Raw genomic sequence first — 26,901 nt, 5'->3', positions numbered from 1 at the left:
AAAAAGATTTATAAAGTGTGATCTACATCGATTACCTGAAGAAGAAAACAACCACGGCCTTTCTCATGCCAAATTAGATTCGGCGATTCGACATCGATTTGCCGTAAAAATAGCTCCTTTCGGCGAAAAAATGTTCTTTCACCATAACAACGTACCGGCTCAGAACGGCGCCGTTTTTATTGGCAACTTGGTTAAGGGTGTATTTTAGTTTAGAAATTTGAAAAACTTAAAAATTTTTTCATAATTTAAATAAGTCGTTCTTCCTTTTCACCATTTGATGCCACTTGTAGATTCCAAGTGTAGCCACGTTCTTCTCCACCTGGTTTTTCCAACGAAGTGGAGGTCTCTCTCTTCCTCTGGTTTCACCGGCGGGTACTGAATCGAAAACCTTCAAAGTTGGAGTGTTCTCTTCCATACAGACAACATGACCTAGCCAGCGTAGCTGTTGTCTCTTAATTCGCTGAAATAAATATGTCAATGTCGCCGTATATCCCGTACAGCGTATCGTTCCATCGACTACGATACTCGCCGTTGCCAATCCGCAAGGGAACAAAATCTTTCGCAGAACCTTTCTCTCGAAAACTCGTAAGGCTAACTCATCAGCCTCACTGATAAATTCCAATATGTTTGCTGACGGTGGGCTTCAGCCTTTCAAACACTGCTCTCAATTAGACGTAATATGCGATATTAAGGAGGCTTATCCCACGGTAATTGGCGCAGATTGTGAGGTCCCCCTTTTAGTGTATTGGGCATAACAATTGTTGCGATTTACGTGAGTACCTACTGGCGACGGATTAACCGCACGGTGCTTCCTTTGAAGCACATAGATCAATACAATGCGTTGATCAGCGCCCCAAAGTATAAATGCTTTTTGCATGTATATTTTGGTTCCAATTGATTCAGGTGAATAAGGACACCTTAGACGCCTTGGTGGGGTACGATGCCGATCTAAAACCTCTGCCGTACTTTGGGTTCGCCACCCGGTCGCAATGCGATTCAACATTGGACTGAAATTTTTCAACCCTGCCCGCATTTAGGTCCAAACCACAGCCATCACGAATATCTCACAAAGGGCCAAACCCAATGAGCAGATTGCAGTAAACTCTAAGGGCTAACTGCTTCCCGTGGTACCAGGTTATAGTCTCTGGTGATACTTTGTAGCTTTTGCTACTGCCAGTTGAGCCCCTAAGAACTCAAATGACCGGTGACATTTGTCTCGTAATTCAAATGCCTTATACCAAGAATAAATATAAAGTGACTAATAACCAATTTACGGTGAGTATTATAGCGCTATTTCTGACATGGACTATGCTGCCATTTCAAGGCAAGCCTAGAATGCCAGACATAGTGCATATGGATTTTAGTCGCCTCTTACGACAGGCATGCCTTACCACTGGTATATTCTAAGTCCTACCCGCAGGGGGAAGTGTATTGGGCACGGTACACTTGGGTTCTAATCGTCGGGCATGCTTTCATCCGAACGCATCTTGTAAAGAAGCTGATGCATGCTTGTCAGTTCTTCGCCGTCGCATTTGTATATATCGGCCAGTAACCCAGCGGCTCTCAACCTGAAAATGTTAGTAGCCCTTGTGTAAGATGCGATAGCCAACCCATGTGGTGCCTGGCGTCACGTATAAATGAAAGGAAGGTTCAGCGCAGCGGTTTTTTCCGACATATTCGGTTAAAGGGTTCGCTGAAGTCTAATTGCAGCGTCTGCTCACTAGAGGTGTTGCTGCGAGCGTGCGTTGGTCTTGAAACAAACGTCTCGCTTTATAAAAGTGTATAAAGCTTTATACTACTAGAAACCACTCCAAATGAAACAACAGGAAACAACAGTCTCGCATGAAAGTCCACACTTTCGATGACGACCACAACAAATTATTTACCCAACTAAAGGAAAACTATGTATGTAAAATTGTTTGCAACTTTAAAAATAAGAAAATATGTACATATATATGGTCTTATACTGTATATATATATACAAGGTGCGTTCCAAAGTAAACAGGACATACAAAAAATAGGAAAAATGGTTTTCTCGAAAAAATCAATTTGTTTTATTCAAAGCAGTCTCCCTCTGCTTCAATACAGCTTTTTGCACGGTTCAAAAGCGTGTCGAACGAGTGATTTAGCTCGTTGGCTGGTGCAAGCCTTTTGAATGGCATCTACGTCTGCTAACGCTGGGCAAATGCATTTTTCCAAAAAGGAAGAAGTCGCACAGTGTCATATCAGGTGAATACGGAGTGGTTAATGGTTAAAATGTGATTTTTGGTCAAAAAATCATCCTTCGAATGTCGATTCTGAGCAATATTGGGTCGTCAGTCAATTTGTGCGGAACAAACCGTGCACACACCTTTCGTAAGCTCAAATGTTCGGTCAAAATGCGATAAATCGATGTTTTGGAGATGTTCAATTCCATTTCCATGAATTTCAATGATGATTTCGGCTGATTTTTGATGGATTCGCGCACAGTTTCGTTGGAATTTCCGGTGATCACGGATTTTGAATGGCCCACATGTTGATCGTCATTTATGTCCTCAGAATCACTTTGAAAACGTTGAAACCACTCGTGTACTCTGCTACGGGATAGGCAATCATCGCCATAAACTTGTTTCATCAATTGAAACGTTTCGGTAAAAGTTTAAAAAGAAAATTTAAGTTGGTTCTTTGTTCGATACTCATTTTCGCACCGATAACACAAACATACTGACACATAAAACGCAATAACTTCACTTCCAATCAATGAAATCTCATGAAATTCTCACTGGACAATCGATAAATATAGCAGATTCTAACGCACCCATCGACATATATGTAGATGACGCCACCAGGGGGCGTTAGATTCAAAAAGTGCTGTTTACTTTGGAAAGTACCTTGTACATATATATTAAATACACAGTAAGATAGCAGGCTTTTACCACAATAAATGCTTTAAAGATAAAATGCAATTAAAAGCGTTTTAAGTTGATTGTTAACAAGCACAAAGAAAGCTCCACTGTGCGTGTGCATTACAACGGTAGTTAGCAGAAGGCCACACCAACCAGTTGAGTGCAATTTCAATTTAATTATGTGGCCAAGCTAACCAATGGAGCGGCTTGCTGCAACGGCAGGATGCAGAATATTGCATATTATTTATAGCCAACTTTTTTCTTGCGCGCGGCGCAGCCAGCAGCTGTGGCACCGCAAAACTTATAGTTCGTGTGTTTGTGTAGGTTAGCATATCAACGCTTAATATACAGCAAATGCAAATTTTTTAGATGTATGTGTGTGTGTGTGTAGTGCGTCTTTGCTCATGCCTTCATCACTCACTTTGCACGCTTTGTATCTAAATTGTGCCACAATTCCTTTACACTATCAAGCGAGATGACAGGAAATACAGGAGCCGCTGCCGCAGCCGCAGCCACGTTAAAAGCAAATGCAGCAACAGTGCCGCGCCACATCCGTTTTCGCACTACCAACGCCAAACGTTATGCCATGTACACACACACAACCAAACATCCGTTGCCATATCCGTTGGCATTTAAATTGCGACTTTTTTGCTTACTTCCTAGCTTCTCCTATTTTCCACAATTTTCATTATTGAAGTACCCACTTTGACCTAAAAACACATTTTTCTTACAGCTGCACTCCACTTTACTTTCACTTGCAACACACGCGCGTACTCACGTTAATGTACATACATACATATATGTAAGTATGTTTGTGTGTATGTAATTGTCACATATACATATATATGTTTGCACTCGTATTTGCAATGAATTGCAACTTACAGCGCTGACAAGCAGGAAGGCAGCACGGCACGTTGCATGCAACACTCTTACATATGCCATAGAAAATGGAATAAATAGAAAATAAACAAAAGTGCGATAAAGGCAAGATAAGAGGCGAACATAACGGTGAAGTAGAGGAGCAAAGTGAAAGGCATTTGCCTATTGGCTTATATACATACACATACCATTATATGTACATATGTATGTACCGCAGATTATTACATAAAATTTGTAAAAATGTTTATGTGTATGTGTGCTTGCGCTATCATTGTTCCGTCAGCACATCAAATGTTGATTGTATCTGAACCACTTAGCACCTAGTCGCTCCCTCTGCCCACCACTTGCTTCGTCTCACCCATTTCGCAACCCGTTGCGCTGATAACGCTCGCTAAATTCGAGTGTGCAAATGCAAAGAGTAAAAAACAAAAGCGCTTACTCATAAACGTGCTCACCAACACATAACCACACATACACACATATACGCACACATACAAATGTATTTGAATACGTATCAACTTTCAAAAAAAAAAATACAACAAAACACTGCTTATACTTTCTTTTCTATGCTCAAAGCTTTCATATGAGCGCAATTACTTACAGACAAACATTTACCGTTACATCTATGCAGGCATCATGGCAACAGCAAGCACAAAAACTCACAAACGCACGTAAATCGCATAAAAATTTGTTGTTGTTGTTGTTGCATGTTGCATGATATGATGGCATGCCACATGGTAATGCCGCACCGATATTCATCCGGCAGACTGGCGCTCCTGCATGCTCCTTCGGGATATGCCACGTCATGCTCCTCAACGGAGAGCATTTAAGCTTTTTCGCTTTTATTTTGTAGCGTTTGTTGTTGTAGCATTTGTTGTTGTGGCATCTTAAGTGGCACCGCCGTGTTGCAAAAGATGTGATGTGCAGCTCGTTTGCACAGCATGCAACATGCGCTGTTGCATGCATATTGTCTGCACAATACGTTCACTAAACGTTTGTGGCAAATGAACACTAGGCCACACACACACACACACACACGTCGCGCGTACCTTTCTATATAGGTATTCGTATATGTATTAGCGGCACAGCACGACATGCCACTCCACAGCACTTCACTGTATGCTCCAACTCAACTCTGCACCACTCTCTTCATCACCACTCGACGCGTCTCGGAGTTCGACTCGACTTGTGGCTTGCTTGCCGTCAAGTTGACACACAGAATTCTTCCCAAGTGGATTTAAGTTCGCGAATGTTAATTGCTTATGTTCAAGTGGCACAACATACTCAACGCATAAGCCACAATTGCGCATACATACATACATACATACTGCTAACTGCATTGCTCCATTATTTGGCTCTGAGTATGCATTTTATTTTTGTTTAGAAATTCGTTGTGATTTTTCAATTAACTGTACATAAGTATGTATTTGTTGTTTTATGTTTTTGCATATGTAAGTGCATATTGTCAAATTGAATGTAAGGAAAAGAGTGCGCTTCATCAGAGATGTAATCGTAAGCACTTGGGTGCGTATTTTGGAAATACATATGTTGATACCATATGTACGTATGTCACATTTTTGGTGTAATATTTTTATTCGAAACGTTGTTTCCAAAGTCCGTAAGGGAAATTTCTTCAAAGCGGTTAAATCGATCGTCTAGAAATTTTAAACGACCTTCTTAAGGTCAGGTAATGGTCGAAGGAATAAGAATAAGGAATAAATTCCAGTCAAGACGCCACTCTGGCAGAAATTATGGCGGTATGCCAGCAATTACGAGTCGAATATTTGGTTCCAACACATCAATTTGACATAACCGAATAAAATGTAGACAAACGGCGTTAAATCGCATGATCTTGGATCTTCAAAGTTTTCTTCAATCAATTAATAATTTTGTTGATTGTATAGCACGTTTCGCCATCTTGTTGGAACCAAAGATCGCCAAACCATGGCTTCTGGCTTATATATACTCCAAATACGACAATTTGATTTATTAACCTACCCTTTCAACAAAAAGCTTCATTGATGAACAATATTTTCTTGGTGGTCATCTCGTTTTGACCCATCGCACCGAACGTGCGAATAAAATGAATGGGCACAGATCCAATTGATGCGACCGATAGCGGATGAACTCATTCGGGTCTTCCTTGATACTCTGCTCCGCAGCAGCAAAGCGCTTTCGGTGCGCACTGTATGGCGTCCACTAGAGTACACATAGTGCGAAACCGATCCATTATTGCTCGAATTAGTGACTATGTTGGGCGCTTATGTCGACCGAATATTAGAAGCAGAGAAAAAAACCTCAGGTCTAAAAAAAAAATTATTTCAAGTTTCTAAACCTCTGAAGTATACATTTTTTCACAAAACAACAACTTTTTTGGGATACCACCATTTGTTAAAATTTTGACGAGTCATGTCAATCTGTCATGTTATTTTTGTTCAGTATTGTTTGGCATTTCATCATGGAAAAACTTACCCCTGAACAACATTTACAAATCGGTCAACTTTATTATGAAAATTCACTTCCTGTAAGGAATGTGTACTCGTGCTTCGCTCAACTTATAGTCAACATAATCGGCCTACTGAGCATACTATTCGCAACACCATCGCACTTCTTGGGACCCAGCATTCATTATTGAACAATATTCGACCAAACCTACCGCATCCAGTGAAGAAAATGTAGCTCCGTCGGACTGATGTATAGAACGACTTGGCGCATTTTACTTCGAGATCTTAAATTGAAAGTGTATAAAATTGTACAAGAACTGAAGCTGCTCGACTTTGAACAAGCGACACCACTTCGCTCCATGTGTTTTTGAAAAGTTCCAAGAAGATCCGATGATGTCCAGCTAAATTTTGTTTAGCTTTGAGGTTCATTTCTGGCTCAATGAGTATGTAAATAAATAAAATTTGTCGCATTTGGGACGAAGAGCAACATGACGAGATTCAAAAGCCGCCATTTCATTTAGAAAAAGAACTTCTTGGTGTATTTCTTCAAAAATGATGCCAAAGAGAACGTAATCATCAATGTCGACCGTTATCGCGCCATGATAACCGACTATTTAATGCATGCAATTGAAGCTCGTGATTTCAACTGATTTCGGTGAGCAGATCATTTAACGTTTTGACTGGTCAAAGATCTTGTTATATCACACCGTTAGACTTTTTCTTGTAAGGATCTGTGAAGTCTAAAGTCTATGCGGACACTTGTAAATTATAGAAATAGTCTCAGATTGTCTATGAAGCTCATTTTCTATTTAAGATATTAGACTTAACTACTACGACAGAATACATATTGCAATAGTTTTTGATAATGAATTAAAGATGGATCTGTTTCGGTTACGTAGACCCGACTGTTATGGAAACGGTTACTAAATTTTCATATATTATTCCAGTTCATTTTGATTCAGTTATTACATATAGAGGCTTTACTATTGTTGTTTTTGTTTGGCAAAACCAATTATGTCAAAAAGTCAAAACGAAAATTATAAAAAATAATAATAATGCCTACTTATACTAAAACACTTGCACTCTATTTGTGCAACCATCAATGAAGTTTCAATAAATCGCACACAAAACGCCGGCAGAAAAAGATTGGCAGCGATGTCGTTACATTAAAAGTGTCCGTTACAAATTAGATCTAGCCCAAATCTGTCACGTTTCATTTTTACAACACTACTGACAATGGTGACCATCAATAAATGGTATGCCAGCCAACTTATAAGTACAGAACATATTTTCTATGACGAAGTGAACCAATGAAAAAGTACCCAGTAGGAAATGCATTTAAGAAGAAACATTTCCCGTAATGAAGACCAACAGCTTAATTTTTTGACTTTTCCGAGAGATATCACACTTTCATATATAATAATTCCAGAAGATGATGGATTAACTAAAAATCTTTAATTTATGCATTACAATGTAGTTAGATTTATGTGATTTGGGTCAAATATGCAAAGTTTCGTTCGATAATTGGTCGCCATTTAAAAGTAATTAAAAAATGCTAGTCTCATAGAAATGGTTTTTTCTGTTGGACTTGGACTGCCGATTTTCACAAGCTTCTCTTAAAGCGAATGTTTCACCACAAAATCAGTCACCAGAAACATATAATAATGACTGGGTGCCAGGTCCGGATCATAAGATGGCTGCATGTGAACCTTTCAACCAAGCTTCCGAAGCTCTGACTCGTCACTACATTGTATGTGTCCTGGCGTTATTCTCTTGAAACACAATTTCTCTCCTAATGGAAATAGTTGGCCACTTTTGGCTGATTGTTTCTGAGCGTCGGTTTACCATGATTCAAAAACTACATTTTTACCTTATATTCTCTGTCAGTTGCTCTAATATGTCCTATACAGTGGGGAGCAAAAGTGATTCCACGATCAACATTTTCATGTTTGAGCGCGCATAAAAAATAGACAAATGCAGTAAATGACAAACACTTTTTTTTTTCTTGAATATCTAGTTTTATTTGTAACAATTAGGCGTAAATAGCAAAATAGTAACAGAAGCAATGGCACAGTTATAAATCAAAAACAAAAAAAAGCGGCATGTACTCAGTTTTGCACCATCCGTGAAAAAATGAAAGTCAATGTTCATAGAGGGTACTTGGATAAAATCGCTGCGCTTTCCACTTACTAATGGAGAAAACTCCTGCTCTCAAGATTTTCTTTTCATTTTGAATGGACCGAGAAAAGAAGGTGGTGCATTGCCTTCACGAATCTTTAAAGTTGCCGCCAGACTTGTGTAGTATATTCTGTTAGTTCACGGAGCCGTTGACGGGTGTGTGGGTGTTGGCGACGCGTCTGTGTTTGCAAATTACCCAACAATTTCGTTACCACAAATATAAATGAAGCAAATGTACCTTCACCAGCTGCCAAGGAGCCGCTCCCAATGAGCAAACAAAAAAGAACTAAAATATAAGTGGAGAACGGAACGAAGAAAGGCTGGCTTTGGCTGGCTACCAGTTGCAAATCAGGCTGCTGCCGTTTTAGGGGTGACTGGGCTATTGCAAGTGCAAACTCACTGTTGGCGGTTATCCCGCAATTTTGCTGTCCCTTCCTGTGTGCTTTTAGCAGCTTAACACTGTATGACAACTTAAATATGCCGCGTTAATTCCACTAAGAATCTACCATACTCGTATATATGCATGTGTATGTCTGTATGGGGTCTTTCACGTGCACTGCTGTTGCCGTTGTTTTCGGTGCTCTTGTTATTGTTGTTTTTTTGTGGTTTGCTGCTGTTGTATTCATAATTAAAAATGGCGAGAAAATTGTGAATGTGTTGATGAATAAATTCAACAACAATAACAACAAAAGCAATAAGCAATGAAAGGGAACGTTTTGGACCGTTTGGCATAGAAACGTGTGGCATACCAAGTAAAGCGGGCTCTGTCCGTAACCCAGTAGTAGTAGATAAGGGTTTGCGTATGCCAATAGAAGCAGAGAATTTGAAAACCAGTGAAGGACTAAGAAAATCTGTTAGGAAAACACAGATCCACTCTATTATGATTATGGCTTTCTTATGAGAGCCTTCTCTAGTTTGGATCTATTTTAAAATTATACTGCTGAGGTATATTGAAAACGGAGTTTTAACTGATAACATTAAAACTTAGCTTAAAATCAGCAGTATGTTTGCTTCATGGGAATTTTTCAAAATATTATCAGAAGAGATCTTGTTCAATAGAATCTCAAATACAATCTCTCTCATAGAATCCTTCGGTTCTATTGGCAAAAACTGAAACAATCCATTTTTGAAGCTTTTTTTGAGGAGAGACTTTCAGAAACAAGATCATGCACCACAGAGAGGAGCAGTAACACCCTGGTTAGAGGTTCCGACTATGAGGTGGATGCCTAAGAACCTCCCAACTACGCTTACGGCGAAAATTTTTGTATGTGGCATGGAGATGATTAGATGGAAAGCTGTCCGCTTCTGGGCGATAATTTTCTTTAGATGGTCTAGATTAGGTTAGATGGCTGGTCTAAAGAGATTGCACGTGGACTGCCATATGTTGTTCAATGTGAAACCATAGAAATCCTACGGCCGAACTTATAAATTAGCAAATCTCTTAGTAATCAATACAAATTCCCGCCATTTCGGTGGGATGACTGAAAGTAAGCGCTCCCAAGTGTTTAAGCCTTGACCTCCCATTGAATTTTTTCCACCTTTTATACTTCTATACGGCTTCTGCAGATGGCATCTCGTAAGATTCCCAGCTTTACAGCATGGACCCCCTTAAGGCAATGCCTTGCTAAAACCCACAAAGAGATCACTCTCGCGTTCGATCTTGAACCAAAAGGCTTTTGCGACAGCGCATGTACCGATGGTGTCCCACCGCTGGCCAAGCTCCCGCGAAGCCCAACAACCGTTCTACTGACAGCTGTTCAAAAGTTCCTTTCCTTGCGAGCTCATCAGCTTTACAATTTCCTGCGTTTCTGTTGTAAACTTGCACCCATACCAGTCTTATCACAAAGGCACTCAATGTTATTGATAACGAGTTTATGTTCTCCTTGACCACCTCTGAACGCACTATTAATGAGTTCAAGGCTAGTATCGCCGCCCAGCTATCGGAGTGGATGGTCACATCTCTGAAGAGGGCTACGCCCGGAGCAGTAAATTTACTGCTATCTTAACGGCTGCAAACAGGAAGTCTGAAGCTGGAGTTGAATGAGAGCTCCTCACCCTCAAAGTTTTGACCGATCCATATACAAGCTCACTGCGTAGAAGCTTTGACGCGATATCTTCTAATAAAAACAGTTGCTGTTAAACTTTTTCGAGTGTAGACATCCTCCAACAAAACCCGATAAATTTAGAATAGTCATGGTCTTAAAGATATTGGTAACCAACCAGTTATATTATAATTCCCAGCAAGGTATTATTTTCATACATAAATCTGCAATCATAAATTCATTTGTTCGCTGCTTTTCGTTCGTTTCTGATGTGGCTTCAGGGAAAACGGTTGAAAATAAGTTAAGCGATAAATTACACGAGTGCAATTAAGCAATTGTTCCCTCTACCTATATACATACAGAGGTATCTTTGCATGCACACACCTAGTACTTCTTTGCTGTTTTGTGTTTTCATGATTCGTTGACTCTATTAACTTTGCAATTCGTTTTCCACTCCGCACTTAGTACAGAATATAGCGAGATGAAAGTAAAACCGTCAAAAAGATGTAGACGTATGGTTGAACGAATTTTCTTCTATGAAAATCGTAAAATGATAAAGCAGCACAATTTCAAAAATCTCTATATTAGGGAGGAGATGGAAATGTACTTGATTGACATAGTTCTTGTAGGGTTTATAAACAGCAACTTTTGTAAGAGATTTTTATTTCTTGAATGGAGTCTTAAAACAGACGTTTACCTATTTGAAATCGTTTATTCCCGATTATGCGATTATCTACTAACGGAGGATGGAGCCATGTATAGAAGCTCATGTTAGTGAGGAAAGTTCTCTGAGCACCTGATATGGCTCAAGCAGCTCACGCCGGAAGTCCTCCTAGATCATGTATCCTCTGAGTAACCAAAAGACATCCGTTTGAAGGCGAATCATTTCTCCCTAGGGTTTTGACATGGGTCTTTGATTAGTCACGAGCGTAAGACGAAATATCTCCTGTAATCAAACAGTCATTCGCGACGTAACTCCCATGTCTTTGTTGACAGTCATAAGGCGAAGTCGATCTTGGACCCACCATTCACACAAACGTCAGCTTCGAAATCATAATCAAATCACAGCATAAGTCTCGCCAACAAGTGCCACCTCGGACTGAGCAAGTCATTGAGAAGTAAAGTCCTCTCTCGACTATCAAACACCAAATTCTACAATTCTCATCATCTCCGACTTGTTGCACCATGCAGAGGCAGGGACGATGATAACATCTAATGAGTTGGCGTTAAGAGTTTTCGAGAGACAGACTCTGCGGAAGGTTTATGATCCTTTGCGCATTGGTAACGGCGAATGCCGCAGTTGATGAAACGATGAGCAGTACAGGATATACGACGAACAGGATAATTCAACGAATTAAGAGAAATTAGCTGCGCTGGTTAGGTCATGTCGTCCGAATGGATGAAGACACTCCAGCTCTGAAAGTATACGACGCAGCACCCACCGGGGAAAGGAGAGAAAGAGGACGACCTCCACTCCGTTGGAAAGACCAAGTGGAAAAGGACCTGACCTCGCTTGGAATATCCAATTGGCGCCACGTAGCGAAGAGAAGAAACGACTGGCGCGCTGTTGTTGACTCGGCTATAATCGCGTAAGCGGTGTCTACGCCAGTAAAGAAGAAGAGCCTCACAGCTTTTGGCAATAACTTGACTGACCGTAGGAGTTTTAGCCAGAGCAGTCACTGGCTCGTAATTCGCTTGACTCGGTAGATGTTATCATGGAACTTAAACATATGTAGCCAGCTTGTCAAACAGAGCCGAACAGTTGTTTCATCCAATACTGTCTAATCTGCACCTCATGTAAAAATATGCAAAGAGACCTTGAAGTAAAATTTTTAAACGAGAGATCCTTGCTCAACCTAAAATAAGAACTCTTAGCGAGTTTATTACTAAATTTTGTATAAAGTCGAATAGCGAGGCCCGAGTGTTAGCCACTCTCGGCTATTACTTTAATGCCTCCATGAAAGTCGAAAAAAAAACATTTTTGTTTCTCTAAGAAACCACTTTTATCTATTTTTATTCTACGCTCGTTTCTCTATAGTTTGCCCTTCTCATTGCATACTGCAAACTTGGCATTTAAGCCAACAAGCGCCCCCACTGAATCTCATAAATTTAGTCTAGTGTCATTAATATGTTTAAATTTACTTACCGAAAGTCACACCGTTCGTTTGCTTTTCTTTATCCTTTTCCTTTTCCTTGTCGATTTTTTCGCCACCCAACGGCTCCAGCTCGATGCCATCCATTGTGGCCACCTTGTAATCTCGTTTCGACATATTGCCGCAACAAACGCCACAACATAACATTGGTGAAATTCGCTTTTTCCCCTTCGCACTCAGGTTGACAGAAAATTAAGTAAAATTGACAGGATTTGACAAAATTTGCGGAAATTGCCGACAAGCGTGCAGTCAGCCAGCCGAACAATATGGATGATGTTCGTGTACGTGTGTTACTTTGTTGTAATCGACGACTCGGTTCAACAGCAACGGATGTGCCGCCAGCGGGTAGACACGAATTATTGCTGTGTATTGTTGTTGCTGAAGAGAGGTTGGGGTGCAAAATGTCAATTTGAAGAGTACCGAAAGTGGTGTGGTTTCTAATAAGGCCGGTGTTTGAGGCACTAAACGAAAATCTAGTATGTACTACGTTTATGGTTTTGGCGCAGTGTCGTTTTTCGGGGAGGAGTATGTGTGTAAAAAGTGCTACTGCTGATATTTGTTGGGGATATTGTATGGCACAGCTAAAGGTATCGAGAGTCTTTCTACATGTGTTTCTTTATCGTAAAATATTATTGGAAATGTTTGTATTTTTAATTTATTTCTACAAAAATTTTGGTGGGGTCGTTTTCTGGATTCAACTACTTATTTGTAAATTTTTTATTTTGTAAAATACGTTAATGTAAATTTCCTTGTAGATAGAAGCTGACGATCTGCAAAGAAAGAAAAAAACTATTTTAGTTAATCCAAAAATTTTATAGAGAAATATTTTCTTTCTAGGGCTGAATGATGTACAGATATAGAATTTTTCAACTGTCTTAAACGTGTTTATTTACGAATCCAAATAAAATAATAATAATTATACGGGTTTTTTGTAATGTTTGGCGAGTCTACATTAGTCTCCCTGTTTAAACAAGCTTCACAGGCTGGTTTAGCTTGAATACTGTCAGCGCTGTAGCAAAAAAAATTTGGTTTATAATTTTGGCCCAAAAACACTTGCGTCACCTTTTTTTCCACTCCTTAAACAGTCAATTTCCAGAATAGTCTTCAAAGCTTCACATTTAATATTTGCAATTGACTCAAATCAATCCCCGGAGCCGTCGTTTCATTTTGCTGAATGGCCGGAAGTCACACGGAGCTAAACCAGGCGAATACGATGATTGCAGCATAATATTGGTTGAAAATTTGGCGAAAAACTCATGAACCACACTTCGACAATCGAAAGAGAACTGTCAACATAACCTTTATTTTGACCAGCTTCGAAGTAGTTTTTTCGGCTTCGGCTCACTTTTGTCATGATATTCGGACTATTGATCGGCTGCTTCCAAGTCGTAAGTATAGATACAAGACTCATCTCCAGTAATAATGCATTTCAAGACATCCTGGCAGCCGGAAAGCATTTTTTTCACAGACGTTAACGCAACGCTTTTTTTCGAAAAAAATTGAGAGATTTTAGAACCAATCATGCTTTTAATAATCTTAGGCCCAAATGATCTTTCAAAAATGTTTTCACTGAGCCTTCTGATATTCCAACAAAACCGGCAAGATCTCTAAGTGTAAACGTTGATTTTCAAGGACAAATTCCTTTGTTTTATTGGCATGTTGATCATGAGTTGATATTGATGGCCGTTCTGGACGTGGTTCGTCGTCAACGAGTTCTCGACCCTATTTTAATAATTTGTACCAATCAAAAACAATTGCTCTCGACAAACAATTATCACCGAAGACTTTTATAATATCCAGAAGGGTTCGGCACCAAAAGTTTGATTCCGCACTCAAAATTTAATGGAACTTCTTTGTTGAATAATTTCAGTCATCTCGCCGAATAAACTTTATGTCCTTCAGAAAGACAAATGTATAAACACTAATGATTATTTTGATGTGACATGGCGCACATATGTCACTGACAGTCATACTTAAAATACCTAAAGATATTTCGACAAATGGGTTTTCGGGTGAAATTTAAATTAAAAAGTCTTATTATTTTTTGCCCACAGTACGGTAGGCAGCAACCGTTATAATCAGCAATGTATAACATCGAACTGCGAAAGCTCAGTTTAGTCTGAGCTTCGTAATCGTTGTCATTGTGGAAGAGAACACCACACCATTTTCACCAAATTAGAACATTTACTCCACAATTTGGCGTCATATCGACCCAATAATTCGGCATAGTGCAGTACAGTGACCATTTGGCCTTCTCAGGGGTGTTGATCGGAGAATTGACTTTCAAGATACCATAGCCGGTTTCACCATACTCGGTATCTTGAAAGTCACTTTTCCGGATTAAGTTTGCCGAAGGAAGTCTACTATTTGGAGTATATGTTTTAGTCTCATTATCAATGGATTCATATTTCGTCGGCGGTCACGGCGCAAAAACTTGTTCGAATTTCATTTAAACAGCTTCAAGCTCGGCTATAAAGTGGTCTCGTTGTTCTGCTTGTTGGCCTTGTTGTTGGTGAGGAAATGCGGCACTAATTTCTCCTACATTGTTCTCATGCCCAATATTTAAAGCAGGAATCCCATACAATACTTGGAGATGACTACTGTCACTGTTATTTCGAGCACCTTCAACCGGCGGCCCGTCAAAATTATATCGTGGACTTTTACCACGTTACGTAAACTCCTCCGACGACATGTTTGTTTTTTTGAGCACCTAGTCATGACTTATCAGAAATCGGCGTGCCACAAGATTGAAACTTGTGAAAACAATGTTTTACGATTGCCGCCGAAAGACAGCACTCATCGGATATACTTAGATAGCAACCAATCACTCCTAGTTTTTGACAGGCTTTTCTACCAAAGTACAGAGCCGCAACAATATCCTCAAGTCGCTAGCCGGCAGATCATAGAAAAAGGTCTATAAAAAGTTGTAGGTAACATACAAAGCAATAAGCCGACTGGTCATAAATTGTGCTGCATTGATATGAATAAGCTTCAAATCAAAGCACATCATTTCGAACTATTACAGGATGCCTCTTGTTGAACATTTATATAGCGAGGCCTGCATGCCTTCGGCCAAGGCGCTTAATGAACTGGTCTCCAAGCAGTTTCAGCTGAAATGTTTTCGCAAAAAACGTCAGTGCAGTCATCTGTTGGAAGCAGAGCCGCCTTTTAGGAACATCAAGAGGTCTCTCCTTGATTACGTTGACGGCATCGAACAGCCATCGGACGCAACAAACTTTAGACACGCACTGACCGCCTTTCACAGTGAAGCCATCAACCCCAAATCCCTCTCAGTAAAAGGCCAACTAGGAGTCAAACCACAAACCAGCGTGCAACGAATCTCGGAATGGCTCTAAACTCTTTGCATACCCAGTGAACCCCAGTCATCTAACAGACGTCTCTCTGTTACCCGACTTCGCCGAAATAGCATGTTTTCTAGGCCTGCCGACAGATGATTTTACAATCAACCCGTACCTTATTTATAGGTGTTATTAACCTAGACATGTATTATTTCCTTATCTTTTTGTATTGCAGAAAACTTTCCCGAAATAGTTTCGAAAAAATATGAAGATATACGTCAGAATTCGCTCTGGTTACATCGAGGCAACAATTATGGGAACATCCAAAAACCTGATTGATCTAGTTTTTTTTATTGTATGTGTTACGTAATAATTTAATTTCAAATTGATTTAATATACACTTTTTTCGTGCCTTTGAGACCTACTGAAGCTCTCTCGGTACGACGAACACTGCTTTCTTGATTTACTAAAACTTTCTTTAATTTCTGCGAAGAAAACTACTTTTTTTGCGTGTGTGTGTGTACAATAACGAATTATAAGTTGTTTATTGCTCTTTATATTCCTTATGTATTTCATTTTATTCTCTAAAACTTTTGCTCAGCTCATCGCCTTCAATCGACAGAATCGATATGTCTCACTTTAAACTTTTAATAACTTGTCGTTCGCCGGGCTTTGTGCACTCGATAACCTGCACTATGTACTTGGGCGCAGACAAGCACAGTGTTGGTTGTGTGTGCGCACGAAGAGGTGGATTGACAAAGTTAGCGCTCAAGCACGCCTCCCTTCACCCTGTGCAGCTTTGCTTACGAGATGGATGCGCTTTTTCGGAATTCCCATTTTGTCGACAGCTACCTGAAGCATATTTTGTGTAGGCTCCAGTAGACGATCACGCTCTTAAGGACACTGCAAACTGCGAACTGCACTACACTACACTGCCTGTTAAAAGTATTGCAACAACAATAATAACAACATCAAAACTAATATGTACCACTGAGGATGGCGTTGACACAACATATCAACTCTCATCACCTACCAACAACTACTATACACTGACACAAGCGCAAACACGCACACACATCCACAGAGCACAGTTCACCGAGTCACTTCAGCTGTGTAGCGGTACATCAGGAGTAGAGCGGTCGTTGAACTGCACATTTGGTTTGTGCAAACTTTTGCACTAGTGTTTGTTTGAATTTGCAATTTTTTGTGCATATACATAGGTGTGTGTGTGTATGTGGATTTCCGGCACTAAGTAACCGGTGTATTGGCCGGAATTCGTACTTGCCTCCATTTTTTCAGCAGCTAAGCTTTTCGTTTTCTTGTTTTGCATTGTTCTTTTACACACGCCGAACATGTTTTCTTCTACTTCAAGTTGCTTTTATTGCTGCTCCTTTCCAGCAAATGAAACATTGTTGGTGCAACAAACCGACAAACGACATACATGCGGTACATATGGCATACCATTTCAACGGTAAAAAGTCTAAAAGTTGCTTTTATTATTACTTTTTACCCAATCCAGTTGTAATATGCCACAAGTTGCAATAAAACTGCAAAAAATCGTGGTATGCGCCCTAAAGTAGAAGAAAAAACAAGAAATTAAAACAAAACAAAACAAACAATAACAGGGAGTAAGACCCGAGCACAATAACAAACAACGAAAAGAACATTCGTTAATAGATGATTGCGCTTTGTGTGTAATAAACGCAAAGAAGGAGGTTAATGTGTTTCAGAAAGTCGCCCGAAGCTGGAAGCTACGGTAAGGCGGTGTGATTGTACTGCGATCTTATAGCCACATGTTGTTGCTGATGCAAACAGACAGGTTAGTAACTAGTTACAATGCACTTACTTTCCGTTCGTCTCATTTTATTCACTTTTTTGAAATTTAAAGTAAATTGTGTCTTGCAAATGAGAAGATAGATATTAGCACACATTCCGACTAGATCTTTTCAATTAATCGATTCTCTAAGATGACGTGCCACTATTATGAAAGCAAATTAAAGTTTCGAAGTTTTAAACCTTATCTAAAGTGTATCAAAGACATTTACGACAGGGAACTGATAAGTACGTGCCTTTGGCTGTCGGAGTCGTAGTTTTGGTTTGGCCGCGAAAGGAAACACACAAGTCCATGATTTGAGAAACGTAAGCAAAAGGATAACGGTCGTTGATTAGACCCATCTTCTCTTTATATGGCGATCGCAAAAAATTTATTTAAGGAGTCGCAATTTCATCGCATGCTGGCTTCAGGTGAAGCTAAAGTGACAAAAGTCCACAATTTCGTATTGGTACTTGCTGACTTCCGACAAAACGGCGCAACCGTAAGACCACTTCACTGCAGTGTTTGACGCTGCAAAAGCGTTATTTTAAGGAATTTTTTCACTCGGTGAACCTGCTCCGAAGTAGGCGAAGACTTGAAGATTCATAAAGTATCCGTTCCCATGACGGTCGGGTCTGCGTAACCGGAACGGACCCGGGTTTTTATTCGGCCAAGGACTGTAAACTCGGTAAAATTCTGCATATACAACAATAACAACATTCAAAAAGTATGATCTATATAGACTGCAAGTTAAAACACTTTCAGGATTCCGATCCGATGTCGAATTATAGAAAATCGATCTTATTTGTCAAAAAGTTTCTCTTCCACCAAGACAATGTATCGGCTCACAAATTCACCGGCGTCTTAGCCAAATTATTCGGATTAGACAACGAATCGCTCTCCTATTCACCGTACTCTCCACATTTATCTGTCTGTATATACGCGTACTAGTCCCTCAGCTTTTGAGATATCGATCGGAAATTTTGCAAGCACGTCTTTTCCTCCATAGGAAGCTGTTCATTTGTCGTAACTGCCGACAGCATTTAGCTGAAATACAAACTGAACAATCAAAAGTCAAGTTCTTTTATGGAAACTTTTGTATTTTTAAGGGTATTATAGCCTCGGAGACAAACGCAATAAAGTTTTTACTATTTATATACAAATATCAGTATGTACATATATAAATGGAGGATGGATCCATGGGTAGAAGTTCACGCACGTGAGGAAAGTTCTCTGAACGCCATTCACTTCAACATACTATTCTTTCACATATGGCTCAAGAAGCTCACGACTTCCGGTCTTAGACCAAGTATTCTCTGGACAGCCAAAGAACATCTGTTTGAAGGCGAGCTAAAGTGAGAAGGCCAAACATCCCCTCCACATGGTTGTGCGCTGCCTTTGGGACCTCACACGATAAAAAAAACCCAATGAAAAGAAGAAAAAAGCCCCGGATTATATTTTACTCGGCTATAACAGCGTAAGTAGTGTTTAAATCGATAAAAAGAAGAAGATATGCATTTTTATATGAAATTTAAAATAAAGAAAATAAATCTCTTAGCTTATAATAAAAGTATAATAACAAACATCACCTTTATAGTATCCTTTACTGCTGGGTATTGGCCAACTGTCAGCCGCGCGTGTGCATTCAGGTCGCAACCATTAAAAGGAATCACACTTGAAAAGAAAATGACTACGTGTGCATATTGCTTACAGTTACCCACGTACATATCTGAATCCATCTTCCAGCACTCTCTCCCACAAACTTACTACTTGTAATACTTTGTGTGTATACATACATATATTTATGTATACTTACATACCACATAGTGATATATATATGTGGGTGTATATTTATTTATAGAGTAGAAAATCTATTTGCTCAGCAACTTTACTCGCCACTGTTCTTAAGTAAACCCATTTCCGTTAGGAACACTTCGATGCGTTCGAATACGCCCATTTCAAGTGGCAGCAGCATTTCTTTGTCAAGAAGTTGAAATAAAAGAAACACAATCATTTTTCTTCTGCAGCAAAGTTTCCTTGATAAATGAGAAATGCTTACAGGTGTATATCATGCTCTTAATAATATATGTACGTGTGTGTGTGTGTATACGTTTGTTATTTGAAAGGAGCTGTTGGCGCTATTATTGCTTAGGGCTCTCCCATGCAAAAGGAAGAAAATGTCTATTTCTAAATTGCTCCATTTCGATTACATGCTTGCTTAGCACATTATTAATGTTTGTAAGGATATTTACACAATATGTATTTTAGCTTTGTCTTAGCTGAGATGTTTCTTTACTTAAAACAAAAAAAGTACGAAGAAATATAGTAGGGAGCCATATGCATGTATGTACATATATTTAAGAATTGCGAAATAATAGTATAGGGCTCTGAGAAAAAGAAATCTGTGTTCAGTATTAAATAAGATCCAAATCATAATCAGTACGAAGCATAAACTCAAAAGATCTACAAAAGAACTCATCGGTCCTATGTTAAAGATTAAAGAAATCTCACTGGATCAGCTGCTATTACTACCTAAAAGGTATTGGTCCTAGTCCACAGTCAATGATTAAATATATTGCCATACCAACTGAAGTGGAATCTTCTCTTTCTTCCTTCTTCATTAGCTAGCGTTTTTTATAGGTGGATATTTTTTAATTTCTTCCGACAAACTCTATAATAGCCTTAGCTACTCTATTAAAGACCAATACCGCTTAAATCTTCTTCTTTATTGGCGTAGACACCGATTACGCAGTTATAGTCGAGTTTACGCGCCAGTCGTTTTTCTTTTCGCAATTTGGCGCCAATTGGAGATTCCAAGTGTAACCAGATTCCTCCCCACGTGGTCTTTCCAACAGAGTGGAGGTCTTTCTCTTCCTCTACTTCCACTGGCGGGTACTGAATCGAAAACCTTCAAACCTGCATTGTTTCTTTTTTCCGTCCGGAAGAATGACCTAGCCAGCGTAAGCACGTCTTTTAATTCGCTGACTATGTCATGTCATTGATTCTCGTAAGCTCATCGACTATGATATTCGCTTTACCAATGCGCAATGGACCATAAATCTTCGCAGAATATTGTCATCGTCCATGACTCTTAGATTTTGATCTTTGTTTGTCAAGAAAGGACTTTACTTCTCAATTGCCTACTCAGTCCGAAATAGCATCTTTTACTGACATCAATATTGGTTTCAAGATAGACGGACTTACCTACGACTTCGAAGTTATAACTGTCAATAGTGACGTGGGAGCCAAGTGGCGAGTAACACGACTTTTTTCTTTGATGACAGGAGATATTTTCGTCTTGCCGTTGCACTACCAGACTATTGCTTCGCTTCTTTACCAGTCTGGAGGAAACAGAACTAGAGGGTTGTTAAGGTCAATGATATCTATCCATCGGCGTACGATAGCTGAATATAGAATGGAAAAAATTGAGATCTATTTTCCTCTATAACAAGGACTCGGACCCAGTACTCTGAGGAATTTAGGATTCCTACTGGCCGTTATTGAGACAATTTGCTCTTTTTGTTTTTTCAGATATATAGATCCAAGGACCTTGTTTCTGAGTCTGCAGATAGCTGCGCAATTTAGAAGCAGGTGCTTCGGAGTTAATCTTATAACACGGACGACGGTTATTGGAGTGGAGAAACCTTACTTGCCTTTGACGCTCAGCATTGACCGTGAAGTGATTTCTGTTTTCATTGTTGAAAACAAAATTTTTTCAGGATGCAAAGACTCTAAACATCATCCCCTAAACACTTATACAAAGGATTCTATTAACCAGAGAGCTAAACTTCTTAAGCAATATCTCCATTCAACAACAAAACGGAGCAAGAGCCCCTATTGAATGCCTTTATTAAGATGTCTCTCATGGTAAGCCTTGATCCATTCCACTCTATCAAAATGCCATGAAGCGAACATTTCAATGAATGAAAACAATTTTTACAAAGGCTTCTCATTAATATGTATAGCATAAATTAAAAGCATTTTTTTATTGATGTTTCAATTCGCCCATTGGCGCACGCTGTCATGAATAGATCTACCACGCCCACCATACGTTTGAACATATTGTTTCACCCACCAATCCATCTTCTGCATTCCATCAACATTAACTTTCCCCCAAGAATATAAAACACTTTCCGCTGTGGACTTTGTGGCATGAACATATGTACGAGTATATCGAAAGTTAACTGTAAAAAATAACAAACAATGTAAACAAACAACATACAGCCACACCGACTGCCGCTGGACGAACAAACAACGCGCCAGTCGCTGCAACTGGCTTTTAACGTTAGCGCCCAGTGACAACGGCAACTCCTCTAGCAGGACCTCAGGGCTGGAGTTAAAGTGCAGTCAACGCTGGTCATACCAATTTCAAAATACACGCTTGCTCCATGGCGTTCCTACGAACGAATGAGCATTGATACGGTTATTTTAATGTTGCCAAGCTCTACAACAGCAACACCAACACCAAGCTGCGTTCGTTGGTTAAGCCAGACATTGTAAATGGTCATTGGGGGCTCGTATACATATTCGGCTGGCATCGAAGCTCGAAAGCAGTAGTGTCTAAAGTGTTTGCGATTAATGGCCAAATAGCAAGTGGCAAATGGAGTCGAATCAGTCGCAATGCCGTTGTGTTCACGACCCTTTCGCAGTGTGGCATTTCGCCATTCCCTGCCGTTGCTTTCCATTCCCTTCCGTTGCGTCGCGTTGCCATTGTTTTGGTTTGTCTGATGTCGTTGTTGTTTGTTAGCTTGTTGTTTATGGTGTTCGGTGGCTTTTGTTTGATATTACTACTGTTGTGGTGTTTCATTCTGCAGGCATTGTTATTTTTTCATTTTATTTTCATTTTATTTTCTGTTTTTTTTTTTGCTATTTTGGTCTCAGTGCACAAAGGTTGGACGCGCCAAAAATGCATTTGTTCCATGCAAATACACAAGGAGACAACGGGCGAGCAAAAACAACAAAACGTCAGGTGTTTACCGCAAACGCAATGCAGTCAACGGTTTATGTTTGACGTTTTGTTTGATTTATTTATAGTCACCATTTTGTTTTATTTATTAACTTCCGTTTTGTTTTGGCCGCATTTTGTTTACCTTCAAAATGGCATTTGTTAAATGACATCCGTGGGTAATAAAATTTGAGGAGTTTAACAAGTATACAAATAGACATACATATGTATGGTATGAGTACGATTGGAAGTGCAAATACTTCTATACAAGGGTGGTTCGACAAGGTCTTAGCCTACAAAACACAGGAAAATTTTGTTTATTTCTCAGTTTCAGTTCAATATACCGCGATCCATTCAAATATGTTTTGTTGAGGTCTGACCATTTGAGCCTAATTTCTGCTCAAGTTTGGAAACAAACGGAAGTCAGACAAGTCCAAACCTTCGGAGACGAAGTTCATACCATAATTAGACCAATTTTGTGATAGCGATTGCCAAAATTTTACTCGATGTGTTGTCATGGTGGCAGAACACTGTGCCCAAAAAATAAGGTGACAATGTATTTATTTTGAAAATTCTTTATTTATTCTTCCAAATTAATTTCATCCCCTTCAAAGTAATCCCCTCCCGATGCAATGCACTTATGCCAACGGATTTTCCAATCTTCGAAACACTGGTTGTAGTCACTTTCCGGGATGGCCTTCAGTTCCGTCTTCGCTGCGGCTTGAATCTCCTCTATCGTACAAAAACGGTGTCCCCGGAGCAGTCTTTTGAGCTTGGTGAACAGTTGGAAGTCGCATGGCGCCAGATCAGGTGAATACGGTGGTTGCGGAACGATATGGGTTGAGTTTTTGGCGAAATGATCACGAATTACGAGGGCAGTATGGGATGGTGCATTATCGTGGTGTAAAAACCAAGAATTGTCTTTCCACAATTCCGGCCTTTTTAGGCGGATAGCGTTACGCAAACGACGCATAACGTTCAAATAATATTCCTTGTTGACTGTTTGACCGGTTGGAAGGAATTCATAATGCACAACACCACGATAATCGAAGAAAACAGTCAACATGACCTTGATTTTTGAGCGACTTTCGCGCGATTTTTTTGGTCTCGGCTCTCTTTTGGCACGATATTCGCTCGATTGATCGGTTTTTTCGGGGTCGTAAGCATAGATCCTCATCGCCAGTTATAATGAGTTTCATGACACCCTGGTAGTCGGAAACCATCGTTTCACACACTTCAACGCGACGTCTTTTTTCCAAAAAATTCAATGTTTTCGGTACCAGTCGAGATTTGACGCGCTTGAGGTCCAAATCATCCTTCAAAATGGTATTGGCAGAACACTTATACCTGCGACAAATGCTGGCGCTTTGTACAAGTCATCATCTCATCGGACCAATAATTTCGGATAATAGAGTAACTGTAAACGGTGGCCATAAACTTTCCGATAGGGCAAGCCTGATAGGAGATTATTTGAAGCAGGTTCGCCGAATGTTAACTGTTTCGAATCTTCCTTAGTTTCTGATGTATACCAATGGATACAAGTTACGTCAACGATCACGAAACAATGCAGAATCGCCTTCGTATTGCGCATAAACAATGTCGAACATTGATGTAAAATGACCAATCGCGGCTCCCATCGCGCCGATAACGTTCTCATGCCTAATATTTCATGTAAGAGACACATAACTTATTCGGTCTTTTGAGTTGCCTAGTGTCTCAGCTTTCTGACGCACATTCAGTCGGCGGTCTGTCAATACGAGATCTTAGGCTTAGTGGAGCACCTGTTAGTGACTCATTATAAAGCGACGTAAGACTAAAAAGAAACTCGGTAATCCGATTTTTAACGGTCGCCATCGAAGGAGAAAAGATGCGGTATACATCATCTTTGATTTCATTGCGCGATTTCGATTCCAAAAAAAAAAACAGAATCTAGTATCATATTTTTTCCTTACACGTCGTTAAAACTACAAAAACTAGTTCCATTCGTCCGAATCTACGTGAATGTAATACACGATTAGTAAATTTATTTTGCAGTAGTGCTGTTATGGGCTGCTGAGGTTACGTACATATCGGATTGCCCTCTTATGTAGTGCTACAAAATATTTACATAAATTATTTTGGACTATACAATCAATGTTTCAAATAGGTGTACTTATTTTTAAACGGTTCTAGTAAAAGTTTGACACATTGCCGAGTACAAGGCTGGCTTAGTGGTGATGAATATGTGAACCAAATATATATGTATATATGAACTGAAATATCCTGACCTTCATAATATAGTTTGATATGAAAGTTAAATTGTCACATTTTCAATTCTCGAAACAGACAGGGTATGCGTAGTTTGTCTTTAGATGTCAGGATTCGAATACAAAAACAAATTTCAAATATCGAAAATCACTTCTTTTCAAAATATTCTCCATTACGATCCATACATTTTTGCAAGCGTTTGAACCAATTGTCGAATCACTTTGGCTACTCTGATTGAGGTATCTCCAAAACATGCCGTTTGAATGCAGCAACCGCCTCTTCAGATGTCGAAAAACATAGACCTTTTAGTTTATTTTTTACGAACGGAAATAAGAAGAAGTCTTTCGGTCGAAAGTCAGGACTATTCGGAGGACGATTCATCAAATCCATGTTTTGAGTGCTTAAAGATGCAGATGTTTCTGTCAAACTGTAAAAGGTAGCATTGTCGTAGTGAAGAGTGATCCGTTCTCAGCGGTTGGTTTTCCTTATTTCTTGAAAAACAACTGGCAAACCAATGATTGCATACCATTCAGAATTTACTGTTCTGCGTTGTTCCAGTGGTATAGTTGCGACATGTTCAGTTTTTCCAACGAAACAGACAACCAATTCCTCGGAAGTGCTTCGTATGCTAACCACTTTTGTAGCATTCGGCTCATCTTCAAACATACATACGGTCGACTGCTGTTTACTTTCGCGCTCAAACGCATAAATCCACGATTAATGACCGTTAGCTATGTCATAGACGTGTTTCGAAGAAGACCTATCGTATTTTGTTAACATTTCTCTCGGCCGGTCGACGTGAGGTTTTTTTCCGAGCGATTGACAAATTATGTGGGATCAACGTGAACACATTTTTTTACAGTCAAATTTTCATGTAATAGCGAATGTATGCTGGTCCCACTAATGCTAATAGTTGTCTCAATCTCACGATAGGTCACATGACGGTCTTGTGATATCAGTTTTCACCAATAGTTTTGGACGGACTTCTCGAAATTCGTCTTGGAGTGATCTATGATCTGGATTAAATGCACAATACTATCGATAAACACTGGTCCTTGACGAAGTTTGATCGTCAAAAATTGAATTAAGTTCATCTACACACTTTTGATAAGTTAATCCACGTCGAAAGTTGTAAAAAATAGTCGCGCGAAACTTTTCGCTTTTTTATTAAATTTTTTGATCAAGAAGAATATTTTAAGTAACTATAAAAACTATAAGCAACACAAAAAGCGATCGTATGTCAAAACATTTTCAGTATGCATACCATGAAAAATGTCAAACTTTACGATAAAATTGTGAGTTTCCAGATTGCAACACTAGTGTTGCCAAATTCCGAAATATAAAAGGCAACCGACGTATTAATTTTGTCACGAAGTTTGTAAGACCCAGAAATATCCATCGGAGACCTTATAAAGTTTAAAAAAATTATGAATAAATAAATAATTAATCAGCCTACCTAGCTGAGTTGATTTAGCCTTGCCAAACTTAAATACGTCAACTAGTCCCTTAGTTTTCGAGACATCGATCTGAAATTTTGTATACTTCCATATATATATCAAAATTATTGTATATACTTATAATTAAGAATATTCTCCAAAAATTTCAAGCTGATCCAAAAATAATTTCGAAAATATGAGAATATTTCTAGGATTTTTTTAACTTAAGTAGTCTAATCGGCTCCCTTTACACGAAGTTTTATCTGAACGCTGTTTCCAGAGTCGTTGAGAAAATTTTCTCGGACTCCAAAATTTTTCAAAATGAATATGTTTTTTTATGCTTTAAATTTATTTTATTTTTATTTAATTATTAAATAAAATGCCTCTTTAGAAAAACAAATTCACAAAAAGAAACATTTTTTCTGTCCTGCAAACTTATTTGCTACTGCGCCAACACATTTAAACATTCTTAAACTGTCTAAACTGTCTTTCTAAGTAATATATATATGTACAATATGTACTCTTTAATGATATGGCAGTACAAAAAAATTCCAGACATTTTAACGCACATTTAATATTT

General features: G+C 39.2%; 1 protein-coding gene across 4 annotated transcripts in view; it reads right to left on the bottom strand.

Moving 5' to 3' along the window:
• The window catches only part of LOC105231884 (endoplasmic reticulum aminopeptidase 2), a 71,540-nt gene that overhangs the window by 42,633 nt on the left and 2,006 nt on the right, over positions 1 to 26,901 (bottom strand). For 3 of the 4 annotated variants that reach the window (XM_049450553.1, XM_049450556.1, XM_049450554.1), the window contains exon 2: positions 12,575 to 13,351. In XM_049450553.1, the coding sequence (XP_049306510.1) occupies positions 12,575 to 12,728 (154 nt within the window). In that variant the 5' untranslated portion in view covers positions 12,729 to 13,351. The remainder of the gene's footprint in view (positions 1 to 12,574; positions 13,352 to 26,901) is intronic. The other variant, XM_049450555.1, reaches the window with a different exon arrangement.

The sequence above is a fragment of the Bactrocera dorsalis genome, chromosome 2, assembly GCF_023373825.1.
Source record: "Bactrocera dorsalis isolate Fly_Bdor chromosome 2, ASM2337382v1, whole genome shotgun sequence".
NCBI lineage: Eukaryota > Metazoa > Arthropoda > Insecta > Diptera > Tephritidae > Bactrocera > Bactrocera dorsalis.
This window is presented reverse-complemented; position numbering and strand designations above follow the sequence as displayed.